We start from the raw sequence: 23662 nt of genomic DNA, 5'->3' as shown, positions 1-23662 counted from the left end.
GTTTTTACTATTTCTTTCGGTTCTTTGCTTCTTATTACTGAGGCTACTTGAAATCTTGTAAATTGATCAATCATGTACATAATGTAGATACCTTTGTTCATATCCCAGACCTTCAGGTCTAAGGTAAGAATCTGTCCAAAATCATTTGACATTGGGGGTGCTACAGCTGGCCTGTCTGGGGTCCTGCGCCTAAGAAGACAGCCTTCACACTTCTCCATGATATTATCTATCAGTGGAGAAAACTTTTCATTCCATTTTCCAGCTTCTTTTAAAATTGTAACAAAGACTTTCTTGGGTCTATGTCCAAACTGCTTGTGCAGCTTGGACAAAGCCTTGACTTGTTCTTTTTCCTTGTCTATTTCAAGTTCAGCAATGTTGACTGCTTCCAGCATTTCGTTTTCTTGTAATAAATCTACTACGTAATGTCCTGCTGAGGTAGTAGTTAGAACAAGAGGCTTTCCATTGATTGTACCGCTGTCATCTTTCATATTAAGCGATATTCCAAGTCTTTTCATCTCTCCTTTTGAAAGTAGTAATGGGATGTCTGATTTTATGATGTCCAAGGTGATTTCATTGTCACATCCTCCAATTCTTGTTGGTATGGTGTATTTAGCTACAGATTTTAGTTTACCCTGATTTCCAAAGATAAATTGTTTGTTACTTTGTGTAGGTCCTTGCACTTTGGATTTCATGTCTTTGGGTAATGAATTCAGATAAATTCTTAGCCATTTTTGCCCAGCCACACTTGACGTACAACACGTGTCAAGTGCAGCCATATTTAGAGCTTCAGCTGTGAAGTTGCTCATTTCTTCTTTGTTATCCGAGCACAGTACTGTACAGTGTACATTTTCAGTTTCTGCATTTTCTGGTTCTGAATCTGAGCATTCTTTCAGAATTTCTTTTTCTACACCTGCTTCAGTGACAACTATCACACTTTTATATCTTTTCACTTTACCTACCTTCTTTATATTCTCATAGGCATCAGGACACTGTTTAACATAGTGCATGGTAGAACCACAAATATGGCATTTTGTAATCTTGCCATCTGCACCTATGGGATTTTTCGTCCTTGGTTTAATCATTGTGTTTGATCCACCATTGCTGTTATTCTTTTGTCCATAATTTGATCTGTTTTGTGTGTTTTGTCTATAATTGCGATTTTGGCCCCCTTGATATTGTTTAGGTGGCAACCATCCTTTAGATAAGTAAACTTGATCAACGCTATTCTGATTGTCGTCTTCCGCGTTCGAAAATTGTGTAAGGAAGGTATCTTCACTTTTATTTTGTTTTTCATTTAATCTGCTGCATACATCGCGTAATTTGCTTTTAACGGTTTCGTATCGTTTCCCATCTTTTGTCAAAAATTGAACTATTCCCCTTATTACTGTTTCTTCTGTGGTATCAAGATTTGCGCATTCAAATAGAGTTAAAGCTAGTAGACGATCATTTTGTATTTCTATGCCCAGTTGTTTTGATTTTTCATGCAGGTTGTCGAACTCGATGATGAATTGGTGGATATTTTGTCCACTCTTTCTTTTTATTTGTGACATTTGACGTTTTACTTCAAATATTTCTTTTTCTTCGTCAACATAAAAACGAGTTCTTAGGAATTTCAAAACTAGTTCCACTCCATTTTCGTTGTTTATAAGTGTATGTGGGGGACAGGCTTTAAATAAATCTTCCTTTAGCGAATTACCATATTTATCTGAATGTCTAGGAAGGTCATTGGCTAATACATAACCTTGCTTGTAGCGCGGCAAATCAGTAGTTTGCTGCCAAGCTAAAACGCAGGCTTCCCAAGTAGAGAATTCACGGAATTCATGAATAAGAGGGATCGATACTGTATTTCTTCCTTCCCCTCTATAATAATCTTGCTGTCTGTCATCAAAATATCTGCGCCCTTGTCTCGGATCATCTTCAAATATATATTGTCTCTGTCTGGGAATATCCTCAAAGATACTTAGCCTTTGTCTTTGTCTGTCGGTATCGTTGTTTGTTCTTGGCCTAGCCCCGCCATAGAAATCACCATTCTTTGGTCTATTATATTCGCTATTTATATTGTTGTCATCCCTGCTGTTCATGCCTCCAAAATATCCATTATTTGGTCTTTGATATGCGCTACTTGTAAAGTTGCCATCCCTGTTGTTAGGGAGGTTGTAATAATCGTTGTTGTACGGTCCATTATTCGATCCATTATAATATTGTCCGCTATTTCTGAAGTTGTCATCCCTGTTGTTGGGGAATCTATCCATATTTGGTCTATTATTATCGCGTTCGTTGGGGAATCTATCCATATTTGGTCTATTATTATCGCGTTCGTTGGGGAATCTATCCATATTTGGTCTATTATTATCGCGTTCGTTGGGGAATCTATCCATATTTGGTCTATTATTATCGCTATCGTTGGGAAAATTGTTGTTGTTGTTGCTATTATTGATATTATCATCCCTGTAATAAAGTAAAACATTTTCTTGTCCGCCTCTGTTACCATAATTTGGTCTTTTATTAAAAAAATCGTTGAATGGTCCGCCTGACCCGCTATCGTTTACACTTTTATTCGCATCTGAATTAGCTCCATTGAGCACGCCACTGGATCTACCAAGATCTCCAAGATCTCTTCCAAGCATACCATTATTTGGTCTTTTATCGTGAACACCGTTACCATTACCATTAGATGTACTTACATGATTTGGTCTTTTATTAGTCGCATCGCTATTACCCTCGTCATTAGGTCCATCTACATGATTTGGTCTATTATTTGGGACTTGTCTGCCGTCCCCGCCTCCTACTGCCCCGCCTGCAGCAAGGTCATCTAAAACATTCGGCTCCTCTCTCCGATTGGCCTCCTCGCCTCGGGGTTTTTTTTTTGTCTCTCACACCAGCTTTGGTCTTTTGTTAACGTCAGTTGTTATGACACAGTTTCTTTTATTGTGTACCTTTACAGAGAGTAACAAGACCTAGCTAGATTTTAGTTACATTGAGTCGTAGATCTTTTCAATTGCACAAGAACTCTGGTACCATTGAGAAGTTCCTATAAACCGGGTGTGACTCACCGTGAACACACACACAATGCAACTTATCATCTAGTAGGACCTGGTCATTATAGCCTCTCTAAAATGCACAGAATAAGATTAATTGCAGACATAAATTAAAACCCCAGAGATGTCTAAACACTCTGGAATTAATGGCACATGAAATAATATCAAAGATAAAATATAAGCATAGATATATTTTTACAAATAGTTATATTTGGTCTATGAGCACAGTTATCAGAAGAATGGAACTTTGGTCTATGATCATGAGGTTCTTCTGCTAACTGTATATCCTCGCTTGGCACATGTTTGGTCTATGGAAGTCCTGCTCATATACCTAGATAGAAACACATATATTTGGTCTGTTCTCACACAATTCTAAATATGAGAAAAAAACGAGAAATATATTGGATAACAAAAATTAAAGAAGTTATAAAAGCTTTGGCATTCAAGAGAAGGACAGAAAAAAATTACAATTTTTTATTAATTAGTATTCCTCAAACTTAGGTTAGGATGATTTTGGTATGTACAAGGTAAACCTGTAAGGTTAGGACGACACATGTTTATGTTTAATCAATAAAGCAAACAAAATATATAAGATACTAACTATTTACACAGTTTGTTCAAAGAATTATGATTTTTAAAAAAAATTATTTTTGGAGAAGTAATATTATTTACACATATTATTAAATCTTAAATACAAACATTAATAAACATAATTAAGCACTTTTTAAAAGACATTTATGATAAATTCACAATTTTGGTTCATGCATTTATCAAACATTTTTATTTAGTTAAACAAATTCTTCACTCTCAATTCCTTCCTCCTCCTTTATTTCCTCTTTTATAATTTCTTCTACACTCTCAGTCTCCATGTTGATAGAGAGAGGATCCGTATCAAGAGTTTCTTCTTCTTTTATCTCTAGTTTTGTTTCAGCTTCACCACAATCAACAAAACTGGTAGAAGTAGAAAGTGGAACTGAATTCTTGGTAGATTCTAACTTCTTCAGATGTTCAGCTGAACACTTATGTCTTGATAGGTGTGAACATGAGTTAAAAGAAATCTGGCACAATATACAAGAGTATGGCTTTTCTCCTGTATGGATCCTCTTGTGTACAGTTAATGAACTTTGTTGTAAGAAAGCCTTATGACATGTTTGACAAGAGAATGGCTTCTCTCCTGTGTGGATCCTCTTGTGTGTAATAAAATTACATTTCTGCGTAAATGCTTTACCACATAAATCACATTTGAAAGGCTTTTCTCCTGTATGGACTCTCATATGCCTTGTTAGAGCGTCCTTGATGGAGAATTTCTTTTCACAAATATCACAAGACAACATGATGGAATGGAAATTGTTCTTTCACCTGTAATAAAAATATTGAACATAATTTCTGAGAAAGAAACTAAATTATAAATCGTTGTCTTTATTATTTCATCTTTGACTAGTAGCAGTGCTCAAGTGAGGGGGGGGGGGATTGGTTTTAATCAACAATAACAAAACTTATTTTGTTGCTTTCCCAACCAAAATGCCTAGCAAGCAAAAGAAAACTCCCCCCCCCCCCTTATTAAAAAAAAGTATGCTTAAAAAGTTGGTGAGTTATTTATTTCCCCTTATGCCTAACCACTCCTTGGGCCCTAACATTCGGAGCCTATACCAATATGACTTAACATAACCAAAAGTAAAACACATGCACATATAAACTTTCCCACAATATAGAGGGGGGGGGGGAGTATTGAGCTCAACTTGGCACTTAGGGGGTAACCATCCTTGTTAAATTAAACCCATAAAAGGTTTGTACTAAACTCCTACAAAAGTAAAAAAGTATACCTAGACTTATATCAAGATGCCTTAAAACGAGAACTTTTCAGTGAGTGGCTAATCTTTTTATATCGACAGACAGACATTTACTTTTTTTAATTAAAACTTACCAATGTTTTCTTATCTTTTTATGTTTCTATAGAATTCAGTTTTATAATTTTCCGTCTTTTTCATTTTATGTTCAATCTGAAAATATTTATAATAATAATTTTACAAGAAACACAATTTTAGTTATGAGATCTAATTAATTGAATATAAGAAAATAAATTGGGGAACAAAAGTTAAAGAAGGAAGACAAAAAGAACAAAAACAAAAGAACAGAAAAAAAGTATAAACAGAAACAGTATCTACACATTTTAGTTAAAATATAATTAGGTTATACAATCTATTTCAATAAGTATTCCTAAAACTTAGGTTTGGATAAATTTGGTACAAGGTAGCACGGCAGGGTTAGGGCAACAAAGATTCATGTTAAAACAATAAAGGAAACAAAGTAGTATTAAGGTACAAGGTACCTATTTACACATTTTTATATACAAAACTTTTTTCAGATAATTATGATTTATTTAAATTTTTTTTTGGAGAAGCAATATTATATACACTTACTATCAAACCTTAAATACAAACATACGTCTATAATACAAAGTATAATGATGTCTGTCCGTCTGAAGCTTAAGATCTCGGTAACCACTGAACCGATTGAATTCTACTATTCAGGGTATATAACTATTGGTCATGTGGTGGTTTTAAGCTACTTTCCCCCAACCCCCCACAAATTTTTTATTTTTATTTTTTTCTATGTTTTTATATATTTTCATACATTTTTATATTTATTTACATTTTTTATACTTTTTTATATGTTTTATATTTCAAAACTTTTTTTTCTTTTTAAATTTATTTTCTCCTTTTAAACTTTATTTTTAAAAATTAAAAAAACATTAAGAAAGAGAAAAAATTTGAAGGTTTTAAAAAATATAAATAAATATAAAATTTTTTGAAAGTGTTTAAAAGTTTTAAAGTTTTATAAAAAGTTATAAAATGTTATAAAATACAGAAACTGATTTTTAAAATTCTCCCCTGAACTTTAGGAAAAAGGCCCCTAGAAGCTAGGGGCGAAGCCGCTAGTATAAAATAAAGCACTAGCTAAATGACGTTTATAACACATTCGCAATTTAGAAACAATCATTTTTATGTTTATCTACTAAAACAAATTCTTCACTCTCCATTCCTTCTTCCTCTTTTATAATTACTTCTACACTCTCAGCCTCCATCTTTATAGAGAGAGGATCCTCATCAAGAGTTTCTTCTTCTTTTATCTCTAATTTTACATTAGCTTCACCACAATCAACAAAACTGGTAGAAGCTACAGATGGAACTGTATTCTTGGTAGATTCAAACTTCCTAATATGTCCAGCTGATTTATAATGTCTTCTCAAGTTTGAACTATCATTAAAAGATTTCTTGCATAATTCACAAGAGTATGGCATCTCTCCTGTGTGAGTCCTCTTATGGACATTTAAATCACTTTGACGTGGGAAAGCCTTTTCACATGTATCACAAGAGAATGGCTTCTCACCTGTATGGATCCTCTTATGTACAGTTAAATTACTTTTTAGTAAGAAACTCTTTTCACATGTATCACATTTGTATTGGCTCTCACCTGTATGGATTCTCTTATGAAGAGTTAAATCACCATTTGAATAGAAAGCTTTTTCACATGTATCACAAGAGTATGGCTTCTCTCCTGTATGCCTCATTTTATGGACAGTTAAATAACTTTGGTTTGAGAAAGTTTTTTCACATGTATCACAAGAGTATGGCTTCTCTCCCGTATGAATTCTCATGTGTTTTCTTAAAGCCCCTATTTGTTTGAATGCCTTTTCACATGCACTGCATTTATTTGGCCTCTCTCCTGTATGAATCCTCATATGCACTGTTAAATTACCCTTTGTAGAGAATTCCTTGGAGCAGATATGACACTTGTTCATGATGAATTCTTAATTGTTCTTACACCTGGAATAAATAATATTTACTGTAATTCTTGTGTAGGTTGAAAATAGGTAAATATTTCCACACTTAGAATTTTATTATAATCATTTCTAATTTTAGTGTAACAGCTACTACATACTTACGCCGTGTCTGTAGGTCTGTAACTATGTAAGTAAAATTATTCAAAATTGAGAAAAAAATTCAAAATTGAAAAAAAATTCTTGCTTATTTGGTACTCCTGTGTTTGTCCACTCCGACGTTTGTCCCACTCCTGCGTTTGTCCCACCCCAACGTTTGGGACTCATGCGTTTGTACAGTCCGACGTTTTTCCACTCCCATGTTTATCGTGGAACCGTCATTGGGGAGTTGATATGAGCACTGCGTCATATGCTAATGTCGTATGGGTGAGTTGCACCTGGACTGAACAGTCAACTTGTCAACTCAAGGCCGGACTCTTGGTCCTTCACCTCATACCCGTGGTACAGTACATTACAGACAACCAACTCTCTGTGATGCACGACCTTTGTCTGAGAAGTCCTAACTGTGCATTGTAACGAGTTGCGCCTGTTTTGGGCCAAGGCATTCCCCCCATTCTAACTATTTACGTCGGGCATTTGACATAGTTGCAGTGGGAACCATTTTTAACGTCTTTAGTTTTGACGCGGTGTCGGACCGAGATTCGAATCTATCACCTTCCCGACGACGAGCGAATGCGCTACGTGTTGAGCCACGGTCGCGGGTTTGAGCACTGCGTCATAACTAAAGACGTTAAAAATAGTCCTACTGCTGCTATGTGAAATGCGCAACATTAAAAGGCATATTAGGGGGAATGCCTTGGCCCAAAACAGATGCAACTCATAACCATAAACAGTTAAGACTTCAAGAAAAAAAGGTCGTGCATTCAAAGAATTGGTCGATTGAAACTGCTGGGTGATTGGACAGAACAGTAGAGATTTGGCCCCCATTGGTTGTCCCTGACATTAAAGCACCATGGACAGCAGCCTCTTCCGTTTAAGGTTAATGATAGGTAAAAGTTATTTTAATCACTAGAGCGTCCAAATACCTGTTATTTATTTCAAATATTTCTATTATTCGATATAATCAAATTTCATATTCTGCTCTGAAATGTAAAAATAATCAAGAAATAAAAATCATATGTACAGAAAACAAACAATAATTACAGAATTATACAGAGAGATAACTTTAAATTCTTATTTAATCAATTTAAAAATAAATAAGAAGAAATAGAAGGGAAAAAGTTTTTGTTAATATAACAAAGAAAAAAATAACGTAGTAATGCATAATATAAAATTATTGATTAAAATTTTCCTCAAAAAATGAGTGTTTCATTGTTCACTAGGTACTCTAAGTACCTTAACTCTTTAAATAAACTTTGTGCAACTATCGCTTTAATGAAAAATTGTCTTTGTTATTATTTGAATATGTGTATATTACAGGTTTGCTCTCTGCTCTTCCTATCTCCAGTTGTCTGTAGCTTACTTTATCATATTATTGTTTATTTAATATATGTTGATATATGTTTTATCCTGTCTATGCCAATAAAATAAGATGCAGCTTGGCTCTGTGTTTTAATATTATTATCATGTTTACCATTCTTACAGATTAAGGATGGAGGTTTTAAATTATGTTTTATAACGTTTCAGTACATCACAATGCTCATAAAATGACAGACATAGGTTGCGTAGTTACTCCATAATTCGCATATCACGCATTTCCAAATATATAGGGACTTTCCCTTATTTAACAATAGTAGCAGTAGCTAGTTTTTCAAAGAAAAGATCTACGGGGAATTATGGTAACCACTGAACCTTACTCTGTCTATATTATATTCAAAATTAGATCCGTAGTGATCGGTGTCAATTGCTTTACAAAGCAGGGAATGATATACTGAAATAAAAAAAAAATGTCTGATTAAGCCCGTAGCAGGCTGGTGTTGTCAACATTAATTGTCAATTGTGATTAAGCCCGTAGTTGGCTGGTGTTATTTATGTAATATGTTCAAATAAATACATATTAATTTCCAAATCAAATCATTTAGGCTCGGAGCAGCCGGTGTTAGTTATCTGATATTAACAATAATAGTCATAGATAAATAAAAATTAATTGTTAATTATTGTACTTGTGTTCTTTACTACAATCGGTCCACAAAGGACAAAAATATCCAAAAGTAGCATTATTCCAAACACTCTAATTTCCAAAAAGAGGCAAATTTCCAAATTAATGGGGAGGGTATACCCTTGTCAGACTAAAGACACCAACAATTCTCAAACCGCGAATTTACGTAATAATTTCAAGGCAAAGAAAAGCATAAAAGCCAAAAACATAATAAACGAGCATAAAAATAGAAGTTATCAAACAAATTTTTCCAAAAATCACAAAACCTCGCCCGTAGTAGTAAATATTTCCAATACTCACAAAACCTCATCCGAAATCTCAAATATGACGGAAGTAAAAGTGACGACAGAAGCGCCAAAACTGTCGGATTATACATTGTACTCTGATTACAAAGACAATGTAATTTTATGGGACACAATTACAGATATCCCAAAAGCAAAAAGGGGGGAACTACTACTAGCAGGGATAAAGAATGAACACGCCACATTCGGCGATAACATTCAGGGGCAGCTTTTCCAAAAATATAGGCCTACAGAAATAGCTGCAAATGAAAATAGCTTTAATCTGATTATTGAGTTCTTAGACTCACACATAGGTAAACCTTCCAAGCACTTAAAATTTCAATGCCTAAGAGAAATAGTAGAATACAAAAGATCTGCAGGGCAAGAATTTGCAGAATATGCTAAACACTTTGAATATCTTGTTTCCAAAGCAGAAAATGCAGGGTTAAAAACATTATCAAGCAACATTAAAGCAGGATTCTTAATGAATAATGCCAATCTGTCCGTACAACAAATAGAGTTACTAAACTCTGTAGTTGACTTGTCTGATGACGACAACCTATACAACAATGTCAAATCAACAATGTTTGACATGTTAACAAACGTATTTGGTCTTAAGAATGAAAATGAGTCAGATAAGCTATCAGATGCTTTTCTAGCTCAGCATGAGGAAGCATTTTTAACATGGTCAAAAAAGAAAAGTTTCCAAAACAATAAGACCAATGATTATCCAAACAATAGCCGTACAAGGAGCGCACCAAATAATGGATACAAGCAAAATAGCTACTAAAACAACCGTACAAATGGGGCAACAAATAATTTTCAAAACCAAAGACAGGAGGATGGTCAAGGCACCAATCCTAAAGATGCAAGGGGGCACATTTTACAATGCAGAAACTGTATGTCTATAAAACATTTACAAGCTCAATGTCCCTATAACTCTAATTATAGACAAAACAACCAAAACCCTAGTAGGTTTAGACAAGCTTTTGTCATAGAAGGGCAAACTTCCGAAACGGAAGACGACATTCCGGATCATATTCTGAGGGAAATAGAAAAGGCTGAAATAGCGGATAAGGAAATTAGCGAAAAGACCCAAGAACACATTTTCTTTACCCAAGACAAGAGTGAAATATCAAAATTCAAGGCAGAGGCATTAAATGCCGCTGCGCTAGATACCTGCTGTAGCAGCAGTGTAACCGGTATGAAATGGCTAAACATATATATGCAAGCTATTCCCAAACACATCAAGCATTTACTATCAGGTCCACACAATAGTAAAACGTCCTTTACCTTTGGCAACCAACAATCCTTAACCTCATTGGGTGTTTACAAAATTCCCATAATAATTGCCAATGAAATTCATGAATTAGCTATTGATGTGATTAATTCTGACATCCCCTTGCTCATGTCCAAAGAACACATGAAGAAATTAGGCATAGCTATTAACCTAATCAATGACACAGCAACAGCAAATGGAAAACCCATCAAGCTACACACTACTAGTGCCGGACATTACATCATTAACCTACTTGATCAAGATGACAAGGAGGATTCAATGGTAATGGAGCACATAATGCTAATTGATCTAGAACAAGCAACTGTAAGACAACAATATCAAATGTTAGAGAAGCTCCATAAGCAATTTGGCCATGGCAGCAAATCTAAATTTGTTGACTTACTAAAAGGTGCTGAAAAATGGCATGATCACTTTGATGAAATGATTGACAAAATTATCGATGGCTATGAAGGTTGTATTCTCAAGAAAAGACTTCCAGACAGACCATCTGTAGCCTTTCCAATGGCAAATGATTTCAATCAATGTGTAGCTATGGATCTCAAGATATGGAAAGGAAAACCAATCCTTTACATGATTGACTGTTTCACAAGATACACAGTAGCTACCTTTCTCAAATCAAAGACTCCAGAAGAAGTAGTAAGAGCATTCATGACTCACTGGGTAAGATATTTTCAAAAACCACGTGAGAGCATCACAGATCAAGGAAATGAATTCACTGGATCAATCATGATGGAAGCCATGAGCAAATTGGACATAATCTGCCACACTACAGCTGCCTATAGCCCGTGGAGCAATGGATTATGCGAGAGGAATCACTATTTGGTGGACAGCATACTGCTAAGGATACTGATTGATTTCCCAGAAATGGATCTGGAGACAGCCCTCGCCTGGGCTTGTGTAGCCAAAAACTCCTTATCCACAGTGTATGGATTCTCACCATTTCAATTAGTTTATGGAAGAATTCCAAGCATTCCCAACATCATCGATGAACCACCAAATGTGATTGAAATCAAGTCACACAGCAAAGCTCTTGAGGACCAACTTAAAGCAATGCATGAATGCAGAGCAGCATTCATAAAGTCACAAAACTGTGAGAAGCTAAAACAAGCACTGAGGACAAAGATGAGAACAGCACAACACAACTACTCTCATGGAGACTACGTATATTACCGAAGAGAGAAGGATGACAAATGGCTAGGACCAGCAAAGGTAGTATACCAAGATGGCAAGGTCATTTGTGTAAGACATGGAAGATACTTTGGACAAGTCCATGCAAACAGACTGCACCCAGTCAAACCAGTATTGGTAGAAAAAATAAAATCAGAGGAAACACAAGCTGAAAATACCAACACTGAAAACAACAAGGCTGAAAGTGCCAAAGATAAAGCTGAAGATGCTAACACTGAAAACAACAAGGCTGAAAGTGCCAAAGATGATGGAACAACAAACAAGCAATGCAACACACAAATACAAACCAACGTTCCTACAACAACAACACAAGATACCACTGATGTTGAAAACAATATGGAAGAAAATGAGGAGGAGAACATGGAGGAGACTACTGAGGAAAGAGCTCCAGACACTCAACAGAACAAGAAAAGACAAGGCAGACCAGCTAAAAAGAATAACAAGAAACAAATTGCTATTCTGAAAAGAGCTGAGAAAGTGCAAATAAAAATGGATGGAATTTGGATAAACGCCACAGTGATAAGCAGTGGTAAAAGAACAGGAAAGTATCCAAACTGGTACAACTTTGCACTAGACAATGGTCAAACAATCAGTGATGATGTAGAAAACATAGAGATTAGAAAAGTAGAGGAACCAAGAGTTGAAAGAGATGAGAATGAAGACAACTCAGATAAGAATCTACATGAGGAGATACTGGCAGTCCTAGTAGACAAAGATGAAACCAACACTTCTGAAGCAATGGAAGCCAAGCAAAAAGAGCTTGACAAATTGCAAGAGTTTGATACCTATGAAGTGATTGAAGACAAAGGTCAAGAGTATATCACCACACTATGGGTAGTAACCAAATAAGGAGAAGAACTGAGGGCTAGACTAACAGCAAAAGGATTCCAAGAACTGCAAGATGTACCAAAGGAATCTCCAACAATGCACAAACACACACTGAGAATCATTCTGGCAATTGCAGCAGCTAACAAGTGGAAGATCAGTGCCAGTGATGTGAAATCAGCTTTTCTCCAAGGAAATGAGCTAGATAGAATAGTCCTGGTAAAACCACCAAAGGAGGCAAAGCTAGCCAAGAAGCTATGGAGACTAAAGAAATGTCTTTATGGCCTAAGAGATGCCAGCAAGAAATGGTACGAGAAAGTAAAGAACAACCTGGAGAAACTTGGATTCAAAAAGTCAGTTTATGATTCAGGTCTTTTCTTTCTTCAAAATAGCAGTGGAGGACTAGAAGGATTGATTGGTATTCACGTGGATGACTTTATTCACTGTGGAACAGAATACTTCAATGATGTAGTACTTAACAAAGTACTGAGTGCCTTCAAGATTGGCAAATCAGAAAGCAATTCATTCATGTACACTGGTTTCATGCTGAAGCAAGACGATCAAGGCATCAGCCTGGATCAGGAGAAATATGTTGAAGGAGTCACTGTACCAAAGATTGAAGCAAAGAGGATCAATCAAACCAAGGAGAACATGACTCCAGATGAACTGACACTGATCAGACAGATGACAGGAGCTATAAACTGGACAGTGCGGGCAACAAGACTGGACCTAGCATTTGAATTGATAGAAGCTTCTACAAAAATGCAAGGAGGAAATGTTGCTGATCTCAAGGCAGCAAGAAAGACTCTTACAAAGATGAAGAATGTGTCGAAAGTCAGAATTGCTGATCTAAAAGAAGCAGAGATTTGGGTATTTACTGATGCAAGCTTTGGTAATCTTAACAATGGAGTGGATAGTGCTCAAGGATTTATCATGTTCCTAGTAAATCCAAAGACAGGTGATTGTGCTCCAGTAGAATGAAAAGCAAACAAGATTCAGAGAGTCACCAACTCTACCTTAGCAGCAGAGACAATGAGTCTAACAGCTGGAATTGATGCAGCAATAGCCACCAGATGGTTCCTGCAAGAAGTGCTAGGAAAGAATTTCAACTTTCCAATCACTGCTATCATTGACAATCAAGATGCTCATGTAGCTGTACACAGTGCTACAGATGTAGGAGAAAGAAGACTGAGAAGGGAGATTGGAATGGTCAAGCAGTGGCTGACAGAGAAGGAGATAGAGAAGCTAGTCTGGGTACCAGGAGAGCTGCAAGCCGCAGACATTCTTACCAAGAAGGGTGTGAACCCAACCAAGATCATGATCATTTTACAAGCAGGAAAGTTAAGCTCTGATTACATAAGAGCAATAAAGAAAGACAACTAAGTTTTTCTAGACAAACAGAAAAGAAGAAATTAAGAGACCATCATTTCTGATGTCCCCAAGTCTCATTAATTTACGTTCTTTTACAACCAAAAATTTTTTTTTCTCAAACAATTTCCAAAAATTTCTCAAAAAACCTTATTTTTCTTTTACAAGCACTAAGAAAACCTTTCTTTCCTCATAAATTATTCAAACTATAATTACAAGATTAACTTTTTCAATTTTTTCTTTTCATATTTCCAATTCCCTTATCCCAATCATACAAAAATACGTGAAAGACGACTTTAAGGTCTCAAGCATAACATATACAGGTTGAGTAGTAAGGAAGTTTTACCGGAAATGCCCAAGTAAAAATTACCAATTTTCAATCGACAATGCAACTTTACAATCAAAGCGGAAATACAAAATAAACAGTGGCATTATCTCACAAGTGCGCATGAGCCCACTTATTTTACGGAAGCGGAACCAAACGTATGTGTTTATTTTTTATTGGTATATTTTTTCAAAGAAAAGTTATAAGTTATGTGCATAAAATTATCAAAATTATCTGTTTCGGATATTGCATCCTGTGCACACCCATCGGAAAGTGTCAGCTTGTTTACAAGTCATCTTAGGTATAATATTTCATTTTCAAAACATATTTTCTTATATATCGACAATTCATCGGTGAATTTAACTTTAAATTACACAATTTTCAATCGAGTAAATAGTTTGAATTCTTTTTTTTCAAATAAACATATTATTAAATGATGCAAATTATTTTGTTCTTCTGCGTCATGCGTCGACTTCATTTTTCAGTGATCATAAAAATCAATATAATATTTCCAAGTATAAATATGCAAAATATCGCCTTTTTTTGTCGTATTCTTTAAAAATAGACAAAAACTGTACATAATATTTAGTGAATTTATTTATTTTTCAAAAATTATCAATTGTATGTATTATTTCATGAAGAAATCGATTTATTATTCGTTTACACGACCTTACATAATTGAATATTTTGTTTTACAAAATTCAAGAGGATTTTTTTCCAAAAAGTATAACATGTCATTCTCGAGTCAAGGGCCATATTCTCAAAACATCCATCATTATATTTATTTATTTTCCAAATCAATAACAATTTTCAAAAATTTCAGAATGTCGTCCAGCGCTGATAATATCACCCAAGAGGCAATTGAGGCTGCCCGTGGAGAGAAGCGCAAGAGCCTAGAGATGGAGGAGGCGCAGCCAATCCACATGCATGTAGCTGACTATCATCTAGAGCAATGGATCTACGAGCCGGAGATCCTGTTTAAGCAAACTGGGGAAGAGTCATTGGACCAGTTTGTGGAGGAGAATATCAGCATGATGGAGACTGAATCGCGGCCTTTGTATATCACCTATGATATCATCATCAACTTCTTCATGGAAGCATCCGAGGAGGAGCTGTTCAAGGCAATGAAAACCCTGATGGACTTTGCCATCAACTCAGGCCGTCGCCTTCTCCACTGGAAGGTACTGTGCCGACTTCGAGAGGCACTGGGCCTCTCTGTCAGACGTAAACAACAAAGTCAGGCGCATGACACAGGAGGCTGGGGAGCAATCCCTCAGCCTCCACAAGTGTTTCTTGACAGTTCAAGAAGGAGCACTTGCCACAAATGCGGCTGCCTATGCTGAATTTCAATCAAAGAAGTCCCTGGGGAGGATGCCATCGGAGCTAGCCGAGCAGACGCTGCTGGATTGGATCCAACGCCATCACGCGCACGCCTACCAGCAGTCTAGACGCCCGAAACGTAAGGTGTTGGCGCACTGCCACTCCCACTCCCCGTTTCGTTGACTCATGAGTATGCTAATGACCAGTTTATGGTTAGCATATTAAAGAGTCGGGGTATGTTTCGCGGTCGCAGGACCCGCAGCTCATCAAGGAGAGCACCGCCGAGAAGGTCATCTCACCGCACAATCTCACGTGAGAGATCGGATAGTCTTGTCAGCGGCGCCAGGAATGGACCTAACAGCGCCCGCAGTCCCAACTCACTGGGGATTTTAGAGCGTTTGTTGCAGAGGGTTTCAAAAGGCGGCAGGGATCAGTTCACCCGGGAGCACAAGGTGGAGAAAGTAACAGGACGCATCGCTGCTATGTACCAGCAGAAATGCACAGATTTAACGCGCCTCAGCATTGACTTCGAGTCACTACGCCTCGAGATGGATCTCATCAAAGAAAAAGCCGAAAGTGAAAAGGAGGCTGAGATCCGCACTCTGGCTGGAACTGAAGAGGCTGAAGGAAGAAGCGTCCTGGGAGTCCTCAGCGTACGATAAGTTATTCAAGATCAAGGATGCGCTGCACTTTGAGAATCTCCAGCTCAAGGAGGAGATCGAGAATATGAAGCTGAGCAAAAGAAAGACAAGTAAGAGACAAATCATAAGTAATATTTGAATATGTGTTTATTACAGGTTTGCTCTCTGCTCTTCCTATCTCCAGTTGTCTGCAGCTTACTTTATCATATTATTGTTTATTTAATATATGTTGATATATGTTTTATCCTGTCTATGCCAATAAAATAAGATGCAGCTTGGCTCTGTGTTTTAATATTATTATCATGTTTACCATTCTTTATTTAGGTTTTAAATTATGTTTTATAACGTTTCAGTATATCACAATGCCCATAAAATGACAGACATAGGTTGCGTAGTTACTCCATAATTCGCATATCACGCATTTCCAAATATATAGGGACTTTCCCTTATTTAACAGTTATCAAATGATATTTTATTTTTTTCATAGAGTTAATCACATTCAATTTTATTTTCTACAAAGTCAAAATTGTTGACTATATCCTCATCTGAATTTTGTTCACAAGAAAGAGAATATTTATCCTGACTTTCTTCCTGTTTTATAATTTCTTCAATATTCTCAACCTCCATGTTGATAGAGAGAGGATCATCATCAAGATTTTCTTCTTCTTTTATTTCTAGTTTAACATCAGCTTCACCACAATCAACAAAACTAGTAGATGCAGTAGATTTCACTGTATTCATAGATGCGTGAAACATATCAAGATGTGAAACAGTGCAGAGACAAGTCTGAATTAGAGCAAAATGTTTTTTTGCACAATTTACACAGGAATTGTTTCTCTCCTATGTGAAACATTTTGTGTGCAGTCAAATGGTTTAGCTGTAAGAATGATTTTTCACATATATTACGAGAGTATTTTTACCTGCTTTGCCTTCTGTTAACTCTTTTATATGGATCTTTTTATGTAAAGTTAACTCATTATTTGTGCGGAAAGCATAAATACAGATTTCACAAGAGTAAGGTCTTTCACAAGTGTGGGTTCTCTGGTGTACAGTTAGCTCACTATTTGTACAAAAAGCTTTTTTACAGATTTTACAAGAGTAAGGCCTTTCAGTATGAATCCTCTTATGTTCAGTTAAATGACTTTGTCTTGAGAAAGTCTTTTCACAAGTATCACATTTGAATGGCTTCTCTCCTGTGTGAATTCTCTTATGTACTGTTAAATTGCTTTTTGTAGAGAATTCCTTGCTACAGATATGACACTTGTTCATGATGGATTATTAATTATTCTTGCACCTGGAATAAATAGCTAATGTTATACTTGTGTAGAATTTTGTAAGTTTGTCAATAGGAAAACTATCTTCTCACATCCATCTTATTTTGTATAGCTACTCTATATGTAGGGTGTGTCCGTCACTATGTAGGTTAATGTATAATACAGACATGGTATCCTATTTATATTGTTATTGACATTATCATCCTTGTTCATTCGGCTACTGCATGACAATCCCTGTTGCTTATAAAGACAGCTGCACTGTAACAAAAAGAAAAACTGAGTCAGTAACAGGCTGGCCACAGTGTTTTTTTCTTCAAAATAGTATGCAGGAAAAAAGTGAATAGTATGCAACAGTATGTAAAATTTTTATAAAATAGCATGCATTTAAAACAAAATAGTATTAAATAGCATTTATTTAAACACAATACATGTATTTGTATAAACTATAGCTCATGCCTCTAGCAGCTTAAGTCTAAAAAATCTGCTCTGATGATCAAATGGTTTAAGATATACCTAAGGTTTTATTGAGACACGGAGGGCTAGGGGGGTGATGCAGTAAGAGGACTTCTAAACTAAAAATCGGTTGATACCAAGGGGGGGGGGGGGGGTTCTGACACTTTTGCGTACACAGTGATTATATGCTTTGTCTTTGAAGTGAAAGGATAGGTTATTTCTCAAAAAAAGTTTTCCTTTTGGGATGTAGTTTCCCTATATTTAAAAAAATGGATCTGGCCTCCAGGTTAAGGTGCTGCAGGACTCCAGGTTGTCTCTGGACAAAAGAAGATTTGTTTTTAAGAGTTGAATATCTGCACGGTACCTTAAGGGTTTCCAGAGAAAACTAATGTATAGAGTTTTATGAAGCCCCGGAGGGCTGGAATGGGGGGGGGGGGCTGCACCGGGTTTTTACTTTTTACTTAAACTATATATCAAGCCTCTGGTGGCTTTAATCCAAAAGTATCTGCCCTTTTAATTACATTGATTATGATATAAAAAAAAGTTTAGGTTCAGTATTTTAAGCCCCTTGGGGGGTGTGTGACTTCTAACTTAAAGTTTTTTTTATTAAAATACATACTATAAAAAAAACCATCCCAAACTGTTTTTATTTAATTTTCTATTAAAGAACACTATTCACTTTTATTATATCTTTAATATTGATATTCTAAAGATTCTGCTACATAATATTTGTAATATAGAAAACTAACTTACTTTACTTTGCTCTATTCTTTCTCTATTTTTTTCCTCCTTTAACTTTTTCTTTTTATAATCTTAGAGTCTCAATTAATTTTTATTTAGTCTGAAAATAAATATAATAATGATTTCACAAGTTACACAATTCTAATAATGAGGTCCGACTAATTGAAGGACAGACAAAAACAGTACATATACGATTTAATTTAAATAGTTTACATCAAATATTCCCAAAACGTTGGTTAAAGTAAATTAGGTATGTACATGTACAAGGTAGCGCCGCAGGGTTCAGGCAACACAGATTTATGTTTGAACAATATACAAAAAAAGCAAACAAAGTACAAATAAGAGCCTATTTGCACATTATTAAAAATACAAATAACATTTTGAAAAATTGTTTTCAAAAAGAGTAATATCATTTACAGTTTACATCATAACTTCAATACAAACATAAATATTTAAATAAGCATAAAGAATTGTGATTTTTTTAGAAATATCTTTGGAGAAGTAATAGGTATAATTCACACATTAAATCGTAGCTTAAATACAAACATAAATACATATATAACAAATTAGCAATTTAGGTTTATTCATTATCAAACATTTTTATTTTTATCTACTTAAACAAATTTTTCACTCTCAATTCTTTCTTCATCTTTTATTTCCTCTTTTCTAATTACTTCCACACTCTCAGCCTCCATCTTTATAAAGATAGGATCCTCATCAAGAATTTCTTCTTCTTTCTTCTTTATTTTCATCTTGTAGCTTAACTTTTGTTCTAGATGCAAATTCTGTTCACAAGAAAGAAAATCTTCATTCTGAATTTCTTCTTTTGTTTCTAGTTTTATAGTTTCTTCCACATTCTTAGCCTCCATGTTGATAGTCAGAGGATCCTCATCTAGAGTTTCTTCTTCTTTTATTTCTAGTTTGATTTTAGCTTCACCAAAATCAACAAAACTGGTGGAAGGTAATTTTAATGGTTTCTCACATGTATTAACCATCTTATGACGAGTTAATGAACTACGTCGTGAGAAAGTCTTTTCACATTTATCACAAGAGTATGGCTTTTCACCTGTATGGATCCTCTTATGAACATTTAAATGACCTTGTTGTGAGAAAGACTTTTCACATAAATTACATTTAAATGGCTTCTTTCCTGTATGTATTCTCATATGTCTTGTAAAATTGAACTTTGTAGAAAAATCCTTGTAGCAGATATGACACCTGAGTAAGACACAAGAGTATGACTTTTCTCCTGTGTGGATCCTCTTATGGGCGGTTAACTGACCATTTGTTGTGAACACTTTTTCACATGTATCACAAGAGTATGACTTCTCTCCTGTATGGATCCTCTTATGCACTATCAATGCACTTGGTTGTGAGAAAGCCTTTTCACATGTATCACATTTGAATGGCTTTTCACCTGTATGAATTCTCTTATGTTCAGTTAAATGATATTTTTGTGAGAAAGCCTTTTTACATACATAACAAGAAAATTGCTTTTCTCCTGTATGAATCCTCTTGTGAACAGTTAACTCTCTTTTTGTAAGGAAAGCTTTTTTACACGTACCACAAGAGTATGGTTTCTCTCCTATATGGATTTTATTATGGACATTTAATTGAGCTTTTGTACAGAAATTTTTATCACATATGTCACAAGAGAAAGGTTTCTCACCTGTGTGGGTCATCTTATGAACAGTTAAATTACTAATTGTACGAAATTCTTTCTCACATGCATCACAAGAGTATGGCTTTTCTCCTGTATGGATCCTCTTATGCGCTATCAATGCACTTGGTTGTGAGAAAGCCTCCTCACATGTATCACATTTGAATGGCTTTTCTCCTGTATGAATTCTCTTATGATAAACTAGCGCATTTTTGAGTGAGAACGCTTTATCACATGTATCACATTTGAATGGCTTCTCGCCTGTATGAACTCTCATATGCACTGTTAAATTACTCTTGTAAGAGAATTCCTTGGAGCAGATATAACACTTGTTCATGATGGATTCTTTATTGTTCTTGCACCTGGAATAAATAATTTTTAATGTAATACTTGTGTGAATTAAAAATAATAAATTCAAATTTTTATTGTATATTCTGAATAGAAAATAATTATTCTTTGCTTACATTATTTTATCTTTGACTATTAGCTGTGTTTTAGTGAATTGGGGGTGTTGAGGAGGAGGACGTTTAACCAACAACATTATTTCTCTTTTTAGTGCTTTACCTTAATGTGCCTAGCGAGCATAAGCAACCACAAACCCTTGTTTTTAACAAATAAAATAAGTTGAAAATAGGGAATACTTTCTTTAAGCACCTCTCGTCCTGGAGCCCTACCCTGCAAGACCTATACCTGTAGTGTACTGGCGCTGAAATACAACCCAATATAACCTACTTAACCTGAACTTAAGTAAAACACAAAAGCACGAACGAATTCTTCCCAATATAGGGGGGGGGGGGGATTTCTGAGCTTTACTAGGGAAATAATTATTATTTCAAATGAAAAAAAGGTAATTTTTTCAGTGGCCTTTTACTATTATAGGTTTGTACTACACTGTGTGTTATTATTGTACTACACTCTAACAAAATTTAAAGACTATACCTATACTATACCATACTGAATCATTTCAGTAGTAAGCGAAGTCTCTTTATGAGGACAGACAGACATTTACTTACTTTAATTTGCTAAAATAAAACATACCTATGCTTTTTTCCTTTAAATATTTCAATAAAATTCAGTTTTATAACATTTAGTCTTATTTCATTTTATATTCTGTCTGAAAAAAAAATCACTATTTTACAAGTAACATTTAGTTATAAGAACTAATTAAAGATGATAAAATGATAAATATAAATTGGTTTACAAAAATTAAAGTAGATATTTTGGCATTCAAGAGAAGAACAGAAAAAATAGAAACCGTATCTACATGAATTTTGAAATTATTGAAATTAAATAAATTTTAAAAATTTACAAGGTGGTATGCATTGATGCAAGGTTAGGACAAGGTTTTTGATTTTAAAAAATTCAATTTTCTACCATGTAGTTTTTAAAATATTATGATTCATATTTTTTCTGATATCTGCAACATAGATGCTTGTATTTTTTTTCAAAAAAAAATAACATGACAACCATTTTAGTGCTTAATTATAAATAACATTTTTTCAGAGTAACATGATTTTTTCTTTAGTATTGATTTTGGAGAAGCAATATGATTTACACATTTATCAAATATTAAGTAGGAACATAAATATATAATAAAGCACTTACTAAAAGATCCTTACAACATATTCGCAATTAGGTTCATTCATATAACAAACATTTTTATTTCTATCTACTTAAACAAATTTTTCACTCTATATTCCTTCTTCCTCCTTTATTTCCTCTTTTATAATTACTACCACACTATCAGCCTCTATCTTTATAGATATAGGATCCTCATTAAGAGTTTCTTCTTCTTTTATCTCTAGTTTTACATTAGCTTCACCACAATCAACAAAACTGGTAGAAGCAGATGGTGGAACTGTATTCTTAGTTTATTCTAACTTCTTTAGATGACCAGCTGATTTTTTATGTCTTGAAAAATCTGAACTAGAGGAAAAAGATTTCTGGCATAATACACATAAGTATGGCTTCTCATCTGTGTGGATTCTTTTATGTCGAGTTACGTTGCTTTGTTTTGTAAATGCCTTATAACATGTATCACAAGAGTAAGGTTTAACTCCTGTATAACTCCTATTATGTTCAGCTAATATACTTTGTTGTGAGAAAGCCTTATTACATGTATTACAAGAGTATGGTTTCTAACCTGTATGAATCCTCTTATGTAATGTTAAATTACTTTGTTGTGAGAAATATTTTTTACATGTATCACATTTGAATGGCTTCTCTCCTGTATGTATTCTCACATGTTTTGTAAAATCGCTCTTGTAGAGAATTGCTTGGAGCAGATATGACACTTATTCATGATGGACTATTAATTGATCTTACACCTAAAATAAAAATTATTTAATAGAAATCCTGGGTAGAAAATGAAAAAATAATTCTTTACCTTTATTATTTATCTTTGATTTGATTGATTGATTGATTAGCCTCCACAGATTTGTCACATGCATCTGCCAAACAACATGTATTTTGCGTCTTATATTGAAATTTATCAGGTAGATCCTTCGTCGAGCTTCAGAAATTCAGCAGCCTGTTTAGGCTTTGTCCATAGGGATACAACTGTCAGGGTTGTGGGGTCGTCGGGGCAGTTAAAAAGGTGTGCAGTGTCGTGAGGAACGTAGCTACAGTTGGGGCACTTATCTTCAACTGTATTGTCAAGTCTTGTTAGGTAGGAGTTTAGTTTGCGACTAAAACCAGCTCTAAGTTGCGAGAGCTGGGTCCTAACATGTCTGGGAAGAGAAAGTTCTTCTTTGTTAATTTCAGGGGGTTTGCAACCCAAAACGTCATTTGGGGGAAGATTCTCTAGAGTATTTTTAACTTCAGATGTGTGAATAGCTTTCAGTTTGGCTTTTCTGTTTTCAGCATTAATTGGAAGATGTTGTTGTATGCTATTTCTGAAGTTTTGAATTGTTGGTTTCAGGTGTTTTCTGGCAGGTAAAGGCTTATCAACGTGTTTGTTGCCTGGGTGTTCTGGGAGATGACAGGTAAGCAGATATTGCTTTGTTTTCATCATGCAGTGCTCCCTAATAGGTAACACTTTGGTTTCTTGATGTATGTGTTGATAAGGGGTAATTTTCAGTGTGCCAGTGGAAACTTTGAGAGCCTTATTTTGAGATACCTGTAATTTTTCCCAGTTGGAGTCAGAGATGATGGGGCTCCAAATAGGGCAGGCATACTCCATAGCACTTCTGGCAATGGCTTTGTAAGTCATTGTCATTGTCTCTTTATCTTGGCCCCAGTCAGTGCCACAGAGAGACTTCAGCATATTGATTTTGGTATCAGCTGTGCTTGTGACGTTTCTTATGTGCT

General features: G+C 35.1%; 3 protein-coding genes across 3 annotated transcripts in view; all 3 read right to left on the bottom strand.

Annotated features, from left to right (window-relative positions):
• Positions 1 to 23662, bottom strand: part of LOC145323489 (uncharacterized) — a 61359-nt gene that overhangs the window by 15254 nt on the left and 22443 nt on the right. The gene's annotated exons all lie outside the window — the stretch shown is intronic.
• LOC145321536 (uncharacterized) lies at positions 3410 to 5040 on the bottom strand. Its single transcript, XM_080162945.1, has 2 exons — positions 4963 to 5040; positions 3410 to 4397 (listed from the first exon to the last, which is right to left on the bottom strand). The coding sequence occupies exon 2, from the start codon at positions 4370 to 4372 to the stop codon at positions 3827 to 3829; it is 546 nt and encodes a 181-aa protein (XP_080019071.1). The 5' UTR covers positions 4373 to 4397; positions 4963 to 5040; the 3' UTR covers positions 3410 to 3826.
• LOC145321526 (uncharacterized) lies at positions 18778 to 21478 on the bottom strand. The gene is made up of 2 exons (XM_080162931.1): positions 21392 to 21478; positions 18778 to 20715 (listed from the first exon to the last, which is right to left on the bottom strand). The coding sequence occupies exon 2, from the start codon at positions 20688 to 20690 to the stop codon at positions 19308 to 19310; it is 1383 nt and encodes a 460-aa protein (XP_080019057.1). The 5' UTR covers positions 20691 to 20715; positions 21392 to 21478; the 3' UTR covers positions 18778 to 19307.

The sequence above is a fragment of the Acartia tonsa genome, chromosome 6, assembly GCF_053477335.1.
Source record: "Acartia tonsa isolate MP-2025a chromosome 6, ASM5347733v1, whole genome shotgun sequence".
NCBI classification, from domain to species: domain Eukaryota; kingdom Metazoa; phylum Arthropoda; class Copepoda; order Calanoida; family Acartiidae; genus Acartia; species Acartia tonsa.
The sequence above is the reverse complement of the archived record's forward strand: the minus strand, read 5'-3'. Positions and strand labels throughout refer to the sequence as shown.